The sequence below is a fragment of the Gallinula chloropus genome (assembly GCF_964237585.1).
Source record: "Gallinula chloropus genome assembly, chromosome: Z".
Taxonomy (NCBI): domain Eukaryota; kingdom Metazoa; phylum Chordata; class Aves; order Gruiformes; family Rallidae; genus Gallinula; species Gallinula chloropus.
Window position 1 is genome coordinate 88,089,390 of NC_140089.1, and position 16,086 is coordinate 88,105,475.

General features: G+C 50.3%; 1 protein-coding gene across 1 annotated transcript in view; it reads right to left on the reverse strand.

Moving 5' to 3' along the window:
* MYO5B (myosin VB) overlaps positions 1–16,086 on the reverse strand; it is a gene marked incomplete at its 5' end in the record, with an annotated part of 171,587 nt that overhangs the window by 101,200 nt on the left and 54,301 nt on the right. The window contains 4 exons of the mRNA XM_084278155.1: positions 2,156–2,263; positions 6,538–6,619; positions 7,581–7,724; positions 9,858–10,014. Of these exons, the coding sequence (XP_084134281.1) occupies positions 2,156–2,263; positions 6,538–6,619; positions 7,581–7,724; positions 9,858–10,014 (491 nt within the window). The remainder of the gene's footprint in view (positions 1–2,155; positions 2,264–6,537; positions 6,620–7,580; positions 7,725–9,857; positions 10,015–16,086) is intronic.

The window sequence follows — 16,086 nt, forward strand, 5'->3', positions numbered from 1 at the left end:
ATACAGCGAGTCACCAGGGAGGTGATGTGGTGCCTTCAGTCCCCAGTGTCTCAACCAAAGCTACGTGTTGTGGAGCTTCACTGCTCCACATACTATTGTTTCTTTCCTTTTTGCTTTTGTTTTTTTTTTTTTAATCCTGGCATGCTTCTGCAGGCATTCCAAGCAGGAGCTTTGCTCAGCTGCAGCCTACACACGGATTCCTTGCCTTATCGTGCATTTTTTCACATCTCAACTGGGTTTCTGTGCCCCTTTTGTGTTCAGTGCTGGTGTCCTAATTATCCACCCAAGGTCTGAGACATCACCTGCTGGTTTTTGAATTATCAAGAGCTTCCCTTTCCCTCTCTTGGGACTTTTCTGTTGTCAGCACAGCAAGAAACATTTCAAGGTTACTAAAGGAGTAATGCTCTGCTGTTACTTGGCACTCTTAATTGGAGCTAAGCCTGGCTAGGATGGAGATCTGCAGAAAAATCTGACTTCTCCTTGTTATGTATAAAAAGGCAAGACTTGAAGATGTAGTAGCAATTTCACCAGGCCCTGAGGAGCAGCAGACAGAGCTGGGAAACGCTGAAGGAAAGTGAGGAACAGCAGAGCCAGAGGCAGCACAAGAAAAGCAAGAAAATTTCATCAAATTGGCAGTTCTTGCACAGTGCTCCACAGGGACCATCAGGGAGACATAGAAGGGGACCATGAAGAAAATACATGTAGCAAGGAGATGGAGAGAGAGTTCCCTGTGGATCGCAGTCCTGCAGAAAGTTTGGAGCAACCAGCACAGTCACATTTTTTTGATCAGTTAATAGATAAAAGTCACAGAATCTGGACAAGAGGAAGGTAAGGGCAAGGTCCCACTTTCACTCGCCTCCCTCAATAGAATAATCATAGAATCATAGAATGCCATGGGTTGGAAGGGACCCCAAGGATCACAGAGCTCCAACCCCCCTGCCACAGGCAGGGACACCAACCTCCAGGCCTGGAGCTACACAAGGCTGCCCAGGGCCCCATCCAACCTGGCCTTGAACAACCCCAGGGATAGGGCACCCACCCCCTCTCTGGGCAGCCCCTTCCAGCCCCTCAGAACTTCCCCCTAAGATCTCATCTCCCCCTTCCCTCCTCCAGCTTCACTCCAGCCCCCTTGTCCTGCCAGTCTCTGCCCTTTAACAAGCTGATTCCCCTCCTGTTCCTGGGGTCCCTTCAGGGACTGGGAGGCTGCAGTGAGGTCCCCCCACAGCCTTCTCTTCTCCAGGCTGACCCAGCCCAGCTCCCTCAGCCTCTCTCCATAGGGGAGCTGCTCCAGCCCTCTGAGCATCCCCGGGGCTCCTCTGACCCCTCTCCACCAGCCCCACATCTTCCTTGTGTTGGGCCCCAGCTCTGGGCACAGGACTCCAGTTGGGGCCTCAGGAGGGCAGGTAATAAATACCAAGTCCATCTAAAACACAGAGGTGACAAATCTGGGGGAAACACCTGCAGCTAAAACTCTGCTAGTGAGTTCCAGTGCCCACTGTGACTGCAATACAGCTGCTCCAGAGGCTTTCACAGCTGGCTGTGAACATCACCAGCTCCTCTCCCCACACACCAAGCGCAGCGGAGAGGTACCAAGACTTAGCAGGATTGAAATACTTGGCTTCAGATAAATACTAATAGCCTGGGAAAGTTCTTGCCTCCAAAAGTTGTTCTGTCTTTCAAGCACTGCACCGCAGCAGGCAGGGGCAGCTGCTGCCACAGCAGGCTCCACAGCTGGCCATGCAGATGTGGGCTCTGCACAGCTGTTCTGAGGAATCAGCTACTGGGTACGACACCGCGGTGGTCCGAGGAGGGACATGTCACCCTCAGCCCAAACACAGATTGAACTGCAGAGTAACAGCCCTGATCCTGCTTGCAAACAGGGTCAAAAAACCAGCAGCACAACTTACAACTCCTGAATGGTTTCTTGAGGTTTCTCTTAAATTCAGTGCCCTCCATTTCACTGCCGACTCGCAGGTAGCTGCAAGAAGAACTGCTGCAGCTCGTGTTGAAGAGCAAGGTAAAGCCAACTAGGTCAACAGGAACGTGGGTTTATACCTCTCTGCACTACAGGAGAGCTCTATCATTCCAGCACAACACTGAAAAACATTTGCAGGAGACTTCTGCTGGGAAGCCTGCAGGCAGAGCAACCCCTTACCAAGCAGGGTGAAGGCATGTCTGGTTTTCTCAAATTGATCAGCGTCATTCATGCTGTCGATGGAAGTGTTATGGCCCTGAGAAGTGTAGAAGAAGTCTTCAGCACAGGCTAGGAGAGAACAAAGAATTAGATCAGCAAGCAGCATTCACCCCAGGATGCTCCCTGTCCCCTACCCCGCTCACCCTTGAAAGGCACACATCTCCTTCAGACCACAAAGAGATGAAGTATAACCTTGGTAAGTCACTGTAATATCACTTGCAGTGATAAAACCCCTTCCCCATGCAAAGCAAGTTCAGCCAGGGCAGAGCTGTGGTGTATCTGGGATCCAAATAACCGCTCTGTTGCGTAGGTGGATGTTACTTCAAATACTGATGGTGCTATTTTCAGGGGTTTTATCCTGTTTTACATACATTCAGACATTTTAACAGTGAGGGTGATGGAGCCCTGGGACAGGCTGCCCAGGGGGTGTGGGGTCTCCTTCTCTGGAAAGATTCCAGACCCATCTGGATGTCTCCCTGTGTGCCCTGTCCTAGGGACCCTGCTTTGGCAGGGGGTTGGACCCAGTGATCTCTGGAGGTCCCTCCCAACTCCTACAGTTCTGTGATTAACACCTTTCCCTCACAACACCTTAAACCCAGGGAGCAAAGGGAGTGGACAACCACTTGCAGTGCCAGCATTACACCAGTTTCCACCCTGCAGCAAAGTTCTTCCAGGACGATGCCACGCTAAATCCAGTGGAGACCAAGGGGCATTTCAAATGCAGGCAGAAGGAGAGATCGCAGGGATTATATCCCACTTGAAACAGCTGCACATGCAATCACCCTTCTGAAAAACAAGAGGGCTTATTTCAGGGCCAAAACCATTGAGGTTGTGCACTGAGACCTGGCAGTGCAGGAGCAGGCTTGGCCCTGGCGCCCAGGAGGTGGACAGCCTCTCCACCCCACCCAGAATCGGTTCTCAGCACCAGCTCCAGCTCCTTCTGAAACGGGCACAGAGGACTCACAAAGAAAATTTAAGGAAGATCGTTAACACAAACGTATTTCCCCAGTATCATGAAAATAATGAGGAAAAACTGCCTACTGTGTGTTCCATGTCAGCCTGCTGGTAACCTTTAAAATCACTGCGATCTGCGCTTTTTTTGACTCACATTGCCACCAGAAGGTCCCCAGCCCTCCCCAGCCCTCCCACAGGCTTTTGCATTAGCTGTACTTTCAGGCTGTAAGAAAAACATTTAATTCTCTCTTGGCATACAAAGCCCTGGGATCTGGAGGTCGGAGTAACCCTGCTCGCTGCTGGAGCATGAGGAACAAGGGGCAGGGAATGCTGATTAGGGTCAGGGAGGAGATGACCATCCTGGGCCCCCCCCAGCACAACGGGAGGTCACCCAGCCCATGATGCAGCACGTGGTGTCACCCTGCAAGATGCATCCAGGGCTGGAGGAGGTTGATGGGACCAGGATGTTTGGCCCTGATTCCAACCATCCACGTCGGGATCTGCTCCTGCCTCAGGCTGTCTCTGCTATAACCACCCCAATAATTATATTTCAGTATGTATGCAATGGTTGTAACATCCAGACAGGGCTGGAATCTCTCCAGAGAAGGAGACTCCACACCCCCTGGGCAGCCTGGCCCAGGGCTCCCTCACCCTCACTGGGAAGAAGTTCTTCCCCAGATTGGTGTGGAACTCTGTGCTCCAACTTGAGCCCATGGCCCCTTGTCCTGTCCCCACAGACCACAGAAAAGAGGCTATCTTAAAAAAAAAAAAAACAAGGATTAAATAAAAGGTGGATTTTCCCATCATGACTATCGTGGTTTCACCCCGGCTGAGAGCCGAGATCCACGCAGCTGCCTGCTCCTTAAAGGAAAAGAGCAGGGAAATGGGAAGGGGGAAGGGGGGGTGAGAGGTAAGGGAAGGGAAAAAGAAGGGGCAAATAACCCCAAAACCAAGGAATAAGAGGCCCGTGGGGTGGGATAAGGACAGTTTACTAAGATAACAGAAAGATCCAATCTAACAATGCTGACAGGACTTTAGAGCAAAAATCTCTGCAGCTGTTGATCCCCAATGCAGTGTCTGACCCAACCCACAGCTCAGGCCGTGCCACCCAGAGCCGTCCCGGGACCCGACCGTCCCCCTAGAACCGCGCGTCCCGGAGCCGCCCTCGGCCTTCCTCCCGTCAGCCCCCGATACCCTGGGCAGGACGTAACTGGCTGGAATCCTCTCTTTGGGCAGCTGGGGCACCTGTCCTGGCTTCGCCCCTCCTGTCTCATGAAGAGCTGAGAAAGTCCTTGACTGTCTGACAGCAACTAACAACATCAGGGTGTTATCAGCACTACTCCCGTTGTAACTCCCAAACACAGCATTCCAGCCGCTGCTACACATGGAGTTCACTCCATCCTGAACAAAACCAGGACAGTGATACCACTTGTTCTGTACGAGCCTTGGGAAGAAAATGTTGACAAGTAAGGTAAGGTAGAGCTCACCACGAGGAAATAAGTTTGAGTTTTGACTAGTCAGCTTGAGATACAGGCTAATAATTCTGAGGCAAAGTTGGTAATGGAAAAATCCCTCCCAAGAAAGGAAAGTAAGTGGATGGTGCACATCTGCACCAACAGGAAACAGCCGTGCCGACCCCGATGAGCACAGCTCACAGCAGAGACGTCCCCATCCCCCTGAAGCCATCCCCAAGGAGGACATGAGCAGCCCTTGCAACCCCAAGGAGATGGTGCAGGGAGCCCCAAAGACACACACCTTTAATTTCTGAGAGTATTGCTTCTTTTTCCCTGGTTGCATCTTACTCAAAATGCACGAGCAGCAGGCTGCACGGGTGCCTGTGTGTCCTGTGATACTGACAATGCACAAGCACCCCAGAAAAGCACAGCTGGGGACTGACACACACTGACAACATGAAGTTGTGATAAGAAATGAGACACTCAAGTCCAGAGCCACAGTCTCAACCATATAAAAGATGCCCTGGATGATGTACCAGGACAGCAGAACACTCTCAGGCTTCATCACAAAAAGCCTCATTGAAAAAGTCTGAGGTTTCCTCTGATTCACATGTTCCCAAGCAGAAAAAGGGGGTTTCACAGCTGGAGCTCTACCACATCAACTCATCTCCCAAGCTGCACTGAAATAATTTATTTCTGAATTTTAAGATGCCAGAGGAGAACTGCACCACACAGGGTACCTGTGCAAAAATGAAGAGCATGACCCCATGGCAGAAACTCTTGAAAATGCTCAAAGATACATGCTCCAGGGTTGTATGAGCATGCTATGGGAGCAAACACAGGCTCTTTGGTGCTATCTGGTGAAGCCACCTTCAGAGGAACATCATTTTGGAACTCAGAGAGACCAGAAGGAGCCCCATGTCCACCACAGGTCCTGAAATATGAAGCTAAGTTTCACTGGCTGGTGCACAGTGAATCATGCAAAACCTTTACCTCCTATCTGGGTGTCTTGGGACAGGCATTAAGGCTACACCTGGACAGGCTCAGAAGTTATCCTGTGCCTGTGTTGGTGTCACTGGGTAGAGTATGGAACTCAGCTGGATAATGCACTGAGGCTTTCGTGTAACGAGCCATAGGGGTTGGAAGGGACCTCAAGAGATCATCGGGTCCAACCCCCTGCCAAAGCAGGGTCCTTAGGACATAAGGAACATAACATCAGGGCAAGAACAGGAGCACCTCTGTTTCAGCACCAGCACTCAGTACGTGTGGCCAGCGTGCTGGAGGTGACCAAAAAAGTCATTACCACAAGCCCAGAATTACCCAGAAATGGGAAAGCTCCCTCTTGACCTACCCCTCCTCTGGAGCCACAACATCTGCGAGACTCAGCAGCAGCCAGGTGCTCCGTGTTGGGATCACAACCTGCCTTCCTCACCATTTTAAATACTTAAAGGCATGCTTTAAGCCTCACTTCTCTTTTTAAGAAACAGCAAATATTCAAGATTAAAAATTAATCGCAACACGTCCCCGCACCCCCTGCTGCAAGTGAAAAACCCTCTGACTCAGGTGTCCTGCAGAAGCTTTCCTTGTAAGTTCTGGGAAAAACCCAACTTGGGATGCAACTAGCAGTCAATCTAAAAAGATAATGGATTCAAGGGACAAAGCTACAGGACAGTGGCCAGATCAGCCCACGCTCTGTTTAAACTAGAGATCTTTACACAAGTTTCCTGCAACCTCCACATCTCCCAGAGGTGACATGAACAAACCTGTGCACCTCTGGGGAGAGGCAGCCCTCCCCAGCTCACCACTACCTCCCACTGAACAAGCACACCCAACCCCAGTGATGACCTGTATTTTTCATCCCATAATGATGGGATTTCCCCTTGGCATCAGACCCAGGCAGCCCCCACGGGCAAGCAGGGAGGTAGAGGTACGTACTTAGCCCAAGCTCCTTGAATTCTGGAAGATTCGCTGAGGCACAGAGCTGATAGAAGATGTGGTAGTTGCGCTCTTCCTCTGCCTACAGAAGGAAAATGCTGAATTAACAGAGGGAAGAAGAGGTTACAGCAGTGCTCCTACCCACAGCCCAGTGCCTGCTGAGCCTGGGACCACCCTGATCACACCCACCACCAAGACCTCCTCAGCGACACTGAGATGACAGAGACCTTGTGCCACCTGGGAAAAAGGAGGTAGCAAGCCCTGCCCTGACCAAGGTACTCTGCCCTGACCAAGGTACTCTGCCCATCTTGCAAAGGAAATAAATACCTTTTATGTTTATCCACACCTCATCCCTCAGCTAAGTTAGCTGACAATCACCACCTTGCAAACCCACAGCAGCATTAGAAGAGGTGGCCTATGCTCATGGTTTCCTCATGTTCCTGGCTTTAGGATTTTTGTAGTTTGGGTTTTTTTCTTTGTGTGTGAGGATTAAAGTTCTTCTGGAGCTTCTGAGTTAGGTACCAAGAAAGCTTGTCCTGAGCCCTGCACTAGAAACCCATGGGATGCACCAAGGCAGAAACCTCAGCCCCTTCAGCCCTTCTCCAGCCTCCCTTCTTTCTTCAAAATTTAAGGTTCTTGCCTGCAATATATTTTTCCTGGCTTTTTATGAGGTTCAGTAAACCTCCCAGCAGCTGCCCAGAGAAAGGCTTCCTACCCCTGCCCAGCAGCCAGGCCAAGAGCGGCGATCCCTCCATGGGGCTCCAGCCTCAGGGGGTTGGAGGGAACAACCAGGGGCCAACGACTGAGTCTCTCAGCTACATATTCCTCCAGAATGAGGTCACCAGGTTGGGATCCCCAAAAACAACTACAAAAGACTGAGCCTGAAAGACACATCTGGAAGCCATGACCACTAGGAAAGTTACTTTTAAAGTGATCTTTTTTCTTTTTTTTTTAATCCAAGAAAAGACCCAAACTATTAAATTCCTGGAGTACATCACCCAAAAAGACAGAAAAGAAGGAAAAAAACCAGCACAGCTCCTCACCTGGAATACAACTCGTGACTTTTCCAAGAGGTATGTCCTCATGTTGGCACCAATGATGTGGCATTTTTTGTCGTAGCCGATCTGGATGTACTTGCCGAAGCGGCTGCTGTTGTCATTCCTTGTTGTTTTGGCATTTCCAATTGCCTGGGTTAAAAAGAAATCAGACATGTAATTTTTTTTTTTTTTTTACATTTAATGTTTAAATTTCTTTAAACATTTTAATTTGCCATCAGTGTTACATGAGCAGTAATGGGGGGATTTGAAGAAAAGCTCTTCCCAGACCGCCAGGAACTGGTGGCTTTGGGGAGGACTCTGTTACTGCACAAGCATTAACATTTCTGTGTGGCTTTCTTCCATAAAAAAGCTGAAAACATCACACTTTCAGTCATCAGATCACCCACGTCCCAACAGCCATAGTACTCCTACTTTCTCTTACAGGATGCCCTGACCTTCATTCACCAACAGCCAACATCAGCTCTTCTGGAGGGGACAAAGCCCTGTGAGAGGGACAGAACCAGCTGCAATCCATCTCCAGAAGTTCAGGTTTAGGTCTATGGGTTTGCTGACATGCCCCAGAGCCCCTCCATGCCTCTCTGGTGCCTACCTGCCACCTCCCAGGTGGGCAATGCTGCCACATACTGTGGCAGAAGGGAGAGGAGAGCCAACAAACATCAGAGGTGTAGCACTGCGAATGTGGGGACCCACCGAGCAGCCAAAGGAGCAACTTGTGGTGATGCAAGAGGGCCAAAGAAAGACCCCTTCACAGCTACCCCAGCCTTATTTTCTACTGCCCTTCCCTGTCCTTGAGGCTGGTGTCTCTACTTCTCAGGGAGTCAAGAAGCACAGAAGAACTGATGGGAGGAATAGGCACATCCAGCAAAGAGTTCCTGTGCACCTCTCAAAGGCTGGCTGCCTTTCCTTTGCAGACCACTCCAGCAAGCCCTGCCTGCTCTCTGCCCCATCCATCTACCACCTCCCCAACTCCTCTGCAACCCAATGGATCTCCCAGGCCCAGAACCCCCACTTCCCACCTCCAACCCTCCAGAACACACCCCAGACCACAAGGAAACGCAGCAGGGCAAGGCACAAACTCTCCATCCCATCACCCATCCCTGAACAAAAGGTTCAGAAACCACTGCAGCAAACACTACAGCTAGACATTTTACCACCCAGATCTACCACCATACCTGTATCTTCCATTCCTCATCTATGAAGTAGAGACAACAGCCTCAGGGCCGTATGTCCTGTGCATCAAGCACAGCGTGCCTCATTGCTAAGGGCTATTTCAGGGCACACACATGGTGCTACTCCAACTCCACTCTTTAATTTTGGGGTTTTTTGCAAGCCAGGGAGCTCTCTCTTATGTTTTGGGGAGGGAGGGTTGAGTGGGAGCAAAGTTCTCAGCTCTTTCCAATGAAGACAGCCCAGTCCCCTGGCTGCAGCACGTAGAAATTACATCCAGAACTGAAGAGATACAAGGAAATTAGAGCAACAAAATTATGGGGTCATACAGAAGGACAGCATGTGCAATGAATTTTTCCCTGGATGCTTTTAAGTGTCTCCAGGTATTGCAGCTACATTTCACAGAGGTACAGGAGATGGGTGAGGAAAGGAGTAAACCAGAGCAGGGCCCCACACTGTGGCAGGTCACACATCATCTGCCAGCTTTTCTACTGCTCTTGTCTTCAGAGAACTGACTTGGATAGTTTGCAAATGAACCTGCTTGGGCTCCAAAATCTGCTCAGGAAAATGGGATTTAGGCACCCAGGCATTTACTTTCAGCATCTGGTCGTGGTGCAATGAAACAAAGCAGCTGTCCCTTTCTTCTGTTTTTGTAAAAGGAAATACTTGTTTTCTGTTAGAGCAGGGATTTCCCTACAATGGGACTTGAACTGCACTGAAATACCTCAAAGAGATTAAGTAACCCCCTTCTCTTCTATTTCAGTCTTGGGCAATTAAAGAACAAGAGTTACTACGTGGTGCCAAGGGGAGGAAGATGAAGATGGTAAAATACTAAAAGTGCCAGCAGCATCCCCAAGTTCTCCACTCCAGAGCCCTGTCAAAGCCCAGTTCCTGGAGCCATGCTGGGGGTGCTGTCCCATGCTGGGACCATCAAGCAGAGATTATCAGCAGATTTCTGTACTTTCAGACCAGCTCCGGGGCTGCTGTGAGGCTGCAAATCAGGTCTGGCTCACAAGCCCCTGTGGCTCTCCCTGGTTTTGTGACTTCTGGAGTGACACACAGCAAGCAGGACAAGGGAAATGGTGCAGGTTTTACCTCCATAATGGGGTTTGAGGCCAGGACTTTGGTTTCAATGTTGGTCTCGCTGTCGGAGCTGCTGACGGCTGCGAAGAAGCGCATGGCGTACTTGGCAGAGACCGTCTTCCCAGCCCCCGACTCCCCGCTGACGATGATGGACTGGTTCTTCTCCTGCCTGTTGCAGGAAAGGAGGAAAGCTTTGTGTAAGTCAACCCACTCTCTGGTTAACAGCTCATTCACACCATGCAATGGCCTTCCACCCCCGCATGCCGCTGTCTCCCTTGCTTTGTTATCCCCCACACACACACACATGTTGGATTCTACCACAGCAGCCATGAATAATAACACACAGTTCTGATGCATCTCAGTTAAAACACAGAGGAGACTCAGAACATCTCCAGAACGTATCTGCAAGGGGCAGCAGGCATGAAGCATTACTGCTTTCTTCACCTCTGGAAGATGTAGCCAAGCACTGGGAAGCCCATCCCCTCTAACGTTGCAGTCACAAACCTCTGCTGCTTGACGTTTACCTGGAGAACTATGAACAGGCAATGGCTGAAACTCAGGTTCTAATATTGTATCTTCAACTTCACCCTTACAAAACCTTTACTCAAGATTTTGATCAACAGAATTAGTTGTGGAACATGCTTGAGCAGCCTGTTGCTGAGCTACTAAACCAGGGGCACCCAGTAAGGTTCCTCTGCACTCAAAATGCATTAAAAATATTGAAGTTGTAAAATCAAGTCCCCTAAAACTAGGAAATGGCAGAAGTTATTTGATTCCCTACACAATTATATGGCCAACAGTGTTTTCACACATTTCCCAGCATCAGGTTAAAACTTCTGACAACACTAATGCAAGGAAGGTCTCTGACATCAGGCTGACACCAGCTATTCATCCCCAAATCCTGCCATCACTGTGCAGTGCTGCTTCTGGGACCAAGGGGAAGGAAAAAGAGGATAAAGAGTTTAAAAGCAGTTCCTGGTGGGCATCACTAAGGCAGGCTTGCTCAGTTCCTGAAGCTGTGCAAAGCAAAGTAGTTTTCAAGGAGGAGTTGCTCATTGGCAGAAGGCTCAGGCAGCCTTGCCCTCTCCAAGCACACACCAAATTTGCTTATGAAAGGATACAGGTGTTCCAGCACCAGGATAACAAAATCCAAGCAAATACAGAACCACAGAATCACAAGGCTGGAAAAGACCTCTAAGATCATCAAGTCCAACTGTTCCTGTCCTGTGCTAAACCAGATCCCTGAGCACCTCATCTCCCCTCTGTTAAACACACCCAGGGCTGGGGACTCAGCCCCCTCCCTGGGCAGCCTGTGCCACAGCCCCACAACTCTGCCAGGGAAGAACTTTGCCCTCCCAGCTGAGCTGCTCCTGCCCTGGGGCAGCTTGAGCCCATTGCCCCTTGTCCCATCTCCTGTCCCCTGCCTGAAGAGACCATCGCCCACCTCTCTGCACCCTCCTGGCAGGGCAGGGGAGGTGGGGAGAAGGGCTCCCCTCAGCCTCCTCTTCTCCAGCCTCAACACCCCCAGCTCCCTCAGCTGCTCCTCACAGGATTTGCCCTCCAGCCCCTTCCCCAGCCTGGTTGCCCTTCTCTGCACTCACTCCAGGACCTCAATGTCCTTCTGATGCTGAGGAGCCCAGAACTGGACCCAGCACTCCAGCTGCAGCCTCACCAGTGCCCAGTCCAGGGGCACAATCCCCTCCCCAGCCCTACTGGCCACACTGTGTCTGACACAAGCCAGGATGCCATTGGCCTTCCTGGCCACCTGGGCACACTGCTGGCTCATCTTCCAGTCCAACTGGACCTTTCTATCTGCACCTATGAAAATGCTTTGCAGGAATAGGAAGCATTATCCCAGCACCGAGGGACTGATGCAAACCCTTCCTGAGGCAGGATGGGAGCAGCCACTGATACCCCGTGTCCAGGCCAGTGCTGAGTTGCAGGAGCAGCTCTGATGTTATCAGAGCTGGTGGAGACCACTAGATACCTACAGGGCACGGGGCTTTGCATGGGGAAGTTGAGGGTGGATCACCTCGTGTGTGGCTTTTTAGCCCTGTGCAGAGCACAAGACTCATCGAAATGCCATTTTCTACCTGCAAAATTCATCATTCATAGACAGGCAAAACACTGCACAAGTCACTGCAGCTATATTAAAAACACCCAGTCCTTCCCATCATGGGTGCACAGCGTGGTACCCACTAGATCCATCCCAAAAATTAATCAGTTTAACGTGCTTGAGCTGCAAGGCAGAGAGAAGAAAGGGGGCAAGGCAATAAGAGGAGCTCATTTTCAGGAGAACCACATCTCTCCATTCAAAGATCTGCTGGCACTGGGAGCAAGTGCCTCTGCTGCAGTGGGATCCACTCCCCAGGGCATCTCCAGCACCGAGCAAACCAGCACCCCTGCAATTTGGGATATATAACGTCCCAAAATACCCAAGCTATTGGGGCAAACTCCAAGTATGTAACTGAGCGTGTCCTTAAATACAACAAAATCAACCTTCCCAGACTCTGCCTGGCTTTCACAACTCTCAGCAGGGTGCAGCCACACACAACACGACAGTGAACTTACACTTTGCAGTTCTCTTGACATCAGGAAACACCATAAAAATGCATTTCAATTTAGGATACTCGGTTCCAGTTTATACCAGCAAGAGATAAGAGAGGCTGAACGACTGCCATGTACCACTCTTGCTCTGCCAGTAAAAATACACCACGTGAATGCTTTCCTCCACTGTTAGGCTTGTGCATCTTTAATTCCTTCTAGGTTCAACATAATCCAGTTGGAAAAAAAAAAAAACCTCAGTCAAGTCAAATATGTAACATTTTGGTGCATACCACAACTTGCTGACACTTCCAGCAGAAGACTGGTGAGCTAATTTCCAGCAGTATCTGTATCTTTCAGGGGTCAATCCATGGAGTAGACCTTAATCCCTCCCCGGCTAGCTCCACTGGGTATCTGCCAGCAGCAAGGCAAGATGAGCCTCACACGGAATATTGTGGCCAGTTCTGGGCTCCCTGGTGTAAAAGAGCCAGGGATCTCCTGGAGAGAGTCCAGAGGAGGGACAGAGATGCTGAAGGGCCTGGAGCATCTCCCCTGTGAGGAAAGGCTGAGGGACCTGGGGCTGTTCAGCCTGGAGAGAAGAAGCCTGAGAGGGGATCTGATCAATGGGGATCAAGAGCTGAAGGGTGGGACCCAGGGGGACATGGGCAGCCCCTTCTCAGTGGCTGTGGGGACAGGACAAGGGGCGATGGGCTCAAGTTGGAGCCCAGGGAGTTCCCCCCCAATGTGGGGAAGAACTTCTTCATGGTGAGGGTGAGGGAGCCCTGGGCCAGGCTGCCCAGGGGGTGTGGAGTCTCCTTCTCTGGAGAGATTCCAGCCCCATCTGGATGTCTCCCTGTGTGCCCTGTCCTAGGGACCCTGCTTTGACCTGATGATCTCTGGAGGTCCCTTCCAACCCCTGTGATGCTGTGATTCTGTGATCTGTAACCTGCAGCCACTCCAGCTCGCAGGGCAGTCAGTGCAGAACCAGACACAGCCTCACCCAGGGAGCCCAGAGCCTGTGCTCCTGGTGACTCACCTCAGCTGGGGACAGCCTGTGCATCTCAGCCAGGACTTGCTAAGTCACGGCAGCGTGCCGTCCGCACCTCTTGGCAAAGCCACCAGTGACTCTCCTGCAGGCAGCCAGCTGGCAGGATCTGGGCACTGGGCTGCCAACATGCCGGTCTCACACCTTTAAACTCCCCATGGGTGTGCAGTAAAGCTCTTTTCATAGCACAAGCCATCAGATACGTGAACCCAAAGGAGGAAAGCCAGTGCCAGCTCCAAAGTGAGGAAGGAACACCAAGCACCAAAACCAGAAGGATGCTGGATAAGCCCAGGGCAGCAGCTCCACAGACAGGTGATGTCAGTGATTTATTGTGCCTTATCTCCAGTTAAATTGGGTGAGAAATGTCACCTTTGTCTATGTGGACACCTGCTTGCTGAGCTCCAGCAGTGACCATCCCACACTGGCCATCAGTAGAATACATCTCTTAAAACTCAGGTCAGCTGCAATGGGAGGAGTAGACAGAGAGGCTCTGGTGTGGGCTGCAAATGTGGATGCATGGACTATCCTTCAGCAGCAGGGAGGGAGAAGAAACAGACCTCTGCCAACTCAGAGGAGGCTTGGCTTTGAGCCATACTTGCACAAGTGACTTGAGCTTCTGCTTCTTACCCCTTCCAGTGAGACAGCTACTGCCCAAGCTGCACGTGTCAGGAAACATTATCCTTCCTCTTTTTTTCACTAAGCCAGTTTGGGAGTGACTCTTCAGTTGAATGAAGCCAATAAAGCTCAAAAAAAGAGGAATGCTCTACTTGGCATCATCAGCACCACTACAAGGTAATATCTCACAACTTTTCTGTCTCAGATTCATATTTGAGACCTCTCATTACCTCAATGACCTGTTTAATAGCTTCTCATATCAGTTCTTGGTGTGTGCCTGGCTGGAGGAGGCAGAGAACATCCCACCAGGGAGCCCATCCAAGGAGATCTCCTGGCCCACAGTCTCCATGGGCTTCAGATCCCATCAAAAACTGCCTTTTATGTTATATCCTGAGTGGTTTCTTTCATCTCTCTAACTTGCCTCCTAAAAAGTACCATCATTCTCCAAAAAAACCCAACTGAACCAAGTGATAAAAACCACAACCAATGCCCATTTACTGCTACTGCAGCCACCCTGACAGGTCGTGTTTTTCCAGAGTTTCCCAAGACTTTGCCCTTACAGCTGATGTGCTGCTACATGGCACGGGCCAGGGGGACTCTCCATGGCACAAGAAAATTTCTGGAGTTGTATTATATTAAAAAAAAAATTACCCTGAAATAAAGTGAGAGCTGCTGGCTTGCAAGCAAGACAGCAAGGTCACTCAAACTCCCATGCTTGGGGTAACACATCTCTTCTGTTGTTTTGTTGGTGGAATAAAAGCTTGCAGGAATAAAGGCTACAGAGACGTCCTTTCTTCAGTGTGTAGGTTAGCCAAGGTGCTGGTGCAAGGTGCTGGTGCTGGCAGGGAAAGAAGACACATGAACCCCAGGGAGCAGCTGGCTGGAGACGTCGCTGCTCAATGAGCAGAAATGGTTAACAGCTGGCAGGACTTGTTTGCATTCAGCAGGAAATAAAAAATGATGGAATGTTTAGCCATTGTGCAGGTAGGGTGTGCAACACAGCTGCCTGGAATGCAGTCAGTTTTGGCAGTATCAGCACCAAAGAAAATTATTATGGAAACAAAGCCTGGATAAAATGAAGTATTATGGGTGCATACTGGCCCTGGTGCAGCATGGCAGTGCTGTCTCAGCCCCTCCTGGGGTTTCTGTGGCTTCTCTACAGCTTGGAGCTGGCACCATGGCTTGTTATGCCTCTACACACACCAGTATTGCTCTCCCTGCTGCAAACAGCTCGCACAGTGCTCACAAGCCAACACACAACGTGCTCATGTTCATCCAGCAATGAGGGTTATGCTTCAACAAAGGCTGAAGAGGCTGTTCCCACCACATGCCACTGCTACCCCTCCAAATTCGATATGAAGCACCTAAGGATATAACTCTCCAACCTTCCCCAACGTGGGTCTGCACTACTTTCATTTCTTCACATAGAGCAGCCTGGAAAACTAATACCACAGTTGGACCTACAACCACCACCCACCAGAGATGCTTACAGAGCCATTCAGGCACTTCAGTCCAAGCAGAACAAAATCCAAGGCTATTTCTTCAATGTGAAGGGTAACAGCACCTCCAAAGTTGAGGGCTGCAAGTGCTGGTGGCATCTGACCCAGCCTACAAACCATCATTTGTCTGTATCACCTGAACATGCCTCCAGGGATGGGGCATCTACCATCTCTCTGGGCGACCTGTGCCAGTGCTTCACTACCCTCAGTGTGAAACTCTTCCTCCTTCTATCTAGACTGAAGGTGGACTAGAGGTCAGGTTTTTTATTACAGGGCAGTACCAGCCAAAAAAAGTCCCTTGTCTATGTGATGCCTCAGAAAGCCAGAATCCAAACTCCCTGGCCTTGGTGCCCCTGAAGCAGGGATCCTTTATTGCAGCTCTGGGCACACAGGGGATCCATCTCTCCATATGTGTGTGCCCATTAGAGCCAAACTTCTCCTACTGATACAGATTAACCCTACAGATTCATTATCATTCCTAAGAAAAGGCTGGGCTATGCCAATGATTTCTGAGAAGTCACTGATGTGAATCCCCCAC